The 4,574-nt window shown below is 36.6% G+C and overlaps 1 protein-coding gene across 1 annotated transcript in view; it reads left to right on the plus strand.

Annotated features, from left to right (window-relative positions):
* The first annotated feature begins 2,958 nt into the window (after positions 1-2,958).
* Positions 2,959-4,574, plus strand: part of LOC104956517 (L-threonine 3-dehydrogenase, mitochondrial-like) — a 6,268-nt gene continuing 4,652 nt past the window's right edge. The window contains exons 1-3 of the mRNA XM_010784009.1: positions 2,959-3,048; positions 4,210-4,394; positions 4,527-4,569. Of these exons, the coding sequence (XP_010782311.1) occupies positions 4,220-4,394; positions 4,527-4,569 (218 nt within the window). The 5' untranslated portion in view covers positions 2,959-3,048; positions 4,210-4,219. The remainder of the gene's footprint in view (positions 3,049-4,209; positions 4,395-4,526; positions 4,570-4,574) is intronic.

Here is a 4,574-nt window from a genome sequence, read left to right on the forward strand (position 1 = left end):
GCAGTCACACGTTGACAACTTTAAAATGCTGTTCAATACTAATATTCTAATAGTAATAACCTGGTGACGTTTTGCATAATGAATATTTTTAATAGTTTCAGTAATGGTTTTACTTAATTTTAACTGCCAGTTACAAGGAAGAATATTTACTGTGTGCAACAACAACAACAACAACAACAACAACAACAGTTAGAATAAAATCAATTGGTATTAAATGAGAATGCATAATTCTAGTAGTTTCCACTGCTGCCGTGAGGGCACTTTTGCAAACCTTTTAGCAAATAAACGGTAACTTTTCAGCATTAATGCCCAATATGAGTATTCATGTGATTCTGTGTGATCAGGACCAGTCAAATGTACAAAGAGAAAAGCTGTTTCCCACAATAACACATTGTAGGGAAGCTGATATGTAACTAATGTATTGACAGTGTATGTAATAGTACTATAGGGCATCACTTCATTGTGTTATTGTAAGTGTAAATTAATTATATTCAACCAGGACGTACAGGTAATTACATTCCTATTTGTGTGTGTAAACAATAATTATATCCGCAGAGCATTTCCACTTAAACAAAGAATATCTTCTTCCTCATGTGGAGACCCGAGTCTGCCACGGCAAGAAAAGCCCCCCCATTATTCCAGGCATTAACACAAGGCAACAAAGAGCAAAAACAAGCCTGGAATTTGTGAATGCTCCGTCTTCAGATATTTGGCAGACTTCCCAAATGGTAAAAACAACAGAGGCCATTCAGGCAATTGAACAATAAGACATGCATCATCTATTGTGGCCCATTGTTCACGGCTGGAACTGAGTCCACAAGAAGAATTGGTTCATTTCCAAAAGCTTGCAAAGTGGAGGTAGACAGGACCGCTTTATCCTGCCCACTTTATTCCTGAATAATTACACTGTATTTTAGCCTTTTTTAGTACACAGTTATTAATACAGTGGTTCCTGCAAGAACCAAAAGTTGAGCAACTCCAAACCACTATCATGTTTAAATACTACAGGACAAACAAATGACATCATTTGTTGTCAATATCACAGGTTTTGTGTTGTTTCATTATCACCTTTTGAAGTTAGAGCAGGTTTTAGAAATGATAGCACATAAAAAAGAGAAGGAAGGAATTTGAAAAAGGATAAAACTCATTTGAACATGTTTTTTTGCATTTGTCAGCAGGCAGGATAATACAAATGAAAGCCTATTGATTTGTGGATTTATTGGTATATAGTGCCACCTGGTGGATGCATTCAATACAGAAAAGACTGCAGTTTTCTGTGTTAAAGAGTGTCATTGTTTTCAAGCTAAAGTTGTGTCATCACTTCAGTCAACAAAATAATGTATATTGAAGTCAGAACTCAAATAACGTCAGTGCTAAATCCTAATAAATGTTTTCTGAAAGCCCTACCACTACAGTAATCTTGCAGAACTACAGCTCAAAATGAACTTGTCAGATCCTAAATGCATGCATAGATGTTTGCGCGCACTCACACACACACACACACACACACACACACACACACACGTGTCCACCATTCAGTCAGGGATGCAAGACAAGATTAATCGTGCAGCTTGCATCAGAGAATAAATCACTTGTACATAATTAGCAGGGGCAAGGTTATGACTGACATCAAATTTCATCTTAATTACAGGAGGAGAATGTGTTCCATTAATTTTATGGGGTTTGCCTGAACACATCTTAACTAAGTTAATAACGCTGTCATTGTTCTAGGAAATGTTCACAACTGGGAGGATGCTTTGGTTTGCATCAAATTAAGGTATTTTTTAGGTGACTGTTTTTATTTTACAGGGGCAACTTAATCTTTCAAACCAATTCAAGCAGTAAAATATAAAAAGTAGAGACATGAATAAAGTAGGAAAATAATTGTTGCTTATGTTATGTGACAAATATATTAGTTGCAGTCCTTTCTGTATGCATGACATGCAAACAACAAGGCCAACAGTATTTCACTTGCTAGTCAAGCAAAGAACCAAACAATAGATTTCTTACACAGTTAGCAGAACCTTTACACACCTCAAGCTCATTCACTTATCACACACAGTGATGTAAATACTGTACAAACAATACATAAAACCAATATTTACAACCACAGCACAACAGCTTCAGTACAGTGAAAATAAAGCATTAATAATACCAACAACACTGCAGCAAGGAGTAAACTGACGTGCACAAAAGGACATAAATTGTAATTTAGACGACTTACAATTTTGCCGTCGAAGTCCTTTCAGTCTTCTTTAATTCCCATTTCATGTCATGTCCCAATTGCACTTTTTTCTGTGGTGCTAATTCAGTTTGTTGGGGATAAATTGTCCTTTCTCCGCCACTGCTAGCTTAAAGAAAAAAACGTCGTCGTTAATAACAAGCTAACTGCCTGTAGTTGCATGGAATACTTGTTATACATGTGTATATTTTTTGTTTAAAGACAGTGTTACTGTTTTGGTACTTCACTTTAAAATGTAATTTAACAGATAATTACATTAATAGTGTTACAGTTGAAAAACCTCCTCGTGTTTTATACTAGTCTAACTTTCTTTAATCAACTTCACCTGGCGTCTCTCAGGTAGATTTCTGTAAGGGTGTAATGTCATTGTTCAGCCACACGCTGGGCGACATTCACTGAACATTGCAATGAGGGGGGCGATGTTTCACCTATACAAGTAAACAAAAAAATAACAGATGAAGAAAATAACGAGTGACAGTTGATAAATACTACCAACCAGTGATAGAAGAAGTACTCAGATTGTTACTTAAGTACAAGTAGATAAACTAAAGTGTAAACAAATGTGAAAGTCCTACTGGGTAGTTTAACGTATAATAATATATAATGCGGATTTCATTTTGAAAGTTATAACAGGAAGCGTGTATTTTATTTGGGCAGGCCCCGGAAGCCAAGCCTCTAAAGCTGTAAGCCAATCACAATACGACTAACCTCTTACATAGCTACAAATTGTGTATTTTCGTTTTTCATCACAAACATCGGCTGTGTGAAGGATTTACAAGCTTTCATTTCCCCAATTCACCTTGAAAGTAAGAGATAAATGTGATTTTACTACAAGTTTCATTCAATACATTCTACCAGCGTGTGCAGCCGGATTAACTGAGTTTTAGATATCGCAGATGAAGCATAAATAGCTAGGCTAACGGTTACTTAATGCAGTTTTTTTTTAGCCACGTTGGTGTTTTAACACACGTGCTGTTTACTGCAAGAAAGTTACGTCAACGTCATGCACACCAGCTGAATGTATTTCTGTTTTTCCAACAAATATACATTTAAATAAAACGTTAAAACAATCTTTTAGGCATTGTTTTGAATTGGCATCTTAATAAGTTACAGTATAGCTGCAATACCACTTTTAGAAATACAAGTAATTGATGCATCTGTTATGCATGAAGCCAACCAGTTGTAAATCCGTATTTATACATGTATCTTAATTGAAACATCATAATAACACACGGATTATGTGCATCTCAGGGCTTCTTACTTTCTAATTTGCCTTCATGTGTTATTTTACAGGTCTAAATGGTTGTTTTTTGAATTGCTGCATAAACCTGACAGCCCCCATAAGATTAAGGGTGGTCTGGGATGTACATCAAGTGTGTCTATATTTAGACCCAGTCCACAACAGGCTGTAAGAAGCTAATATGAGGGGGGTGTGGGGTTAGGCAATGCTTGATTTACACAATATAATATAGTGACTGTTAATTTACACACCATGTACCTTTACATTTCTAACCCTAGACACATTGGTAAAGCTAATTCAAACCCAGAATAACTTTGTTAGTCCCACGGAGGGGACATTTGTGTAGTTACAGCAGGAAAAACAGCCACAGACAGCTTAATGTTACATATGTTAAATATGACTAACTAAGTTATGATATAATAAAAAAATATATAATAAAAAGCAATACAAATTAGATAAACCTTCAGTGGTATCAACACAGTAATTAGAACACATTATATTGATAGTAAGAATATTCAGTATTAGTACATATTGTGAAAATCTAGGGTTTTATTAAATTACAATAGTACACACTGTTCTCTACAAGCTTCTTGATGGCATGGTATCTAGTGCCACCTGGTGGTTTCAAGCACTCACATATCTTCAATACAGAAAAGACTCCAGTGCTTTTCTGCATGTATGATTAAAGACCATTTCCACAACTGTTAATGCATGCTTTTGTCTATAGGAGGTGTAGGATGTTCGTGAAGCAGTTGCTGAGGGGTGCAGTGAAGCATGCTGGGAGCAGTCCCCAGTTCAGTGTGGAGAGATTGATCTCAGCAGCGCGTGGCTTCAGCTCATCTTCACAACACTTTGGGGGAACTCATCCTCCTCCCTGCACTGACACTGAACACCCCAAAGTCCTCATCACTGGTTCGTTTACGCATTATAGCTTCTTTTCATTCGTTTGTTTTTAATGCAGTTTAGCCTTACATTTCCTCCAACACAGTCGCAGTGACAGTTGTCGAAAGTAATACAACTTTCCTTTTCTTTTCATCATTATAGGAGGGCTTGGTCAGCTCGGGGTGGGGCTTGCAAAGCTACTGAGGTAAG

This window comes from Notothenia coriiceps, unplaced genomic scaffold (genome assembly GCF_000735185.1).
Source record: "Notothenia coriiceps isolate Sejong01 unplaced genomic scaffold, NC01 NC01_scaffold00026098, whole genome shotgun sequence".
NCBI classification, from domain to species: domain Eukaryota; kingdom Metazoa; phylum Chordata; class Actinopteri; order Perciformes; family Nototheniidae; genus Notothenia; species Notothenia coriiceps.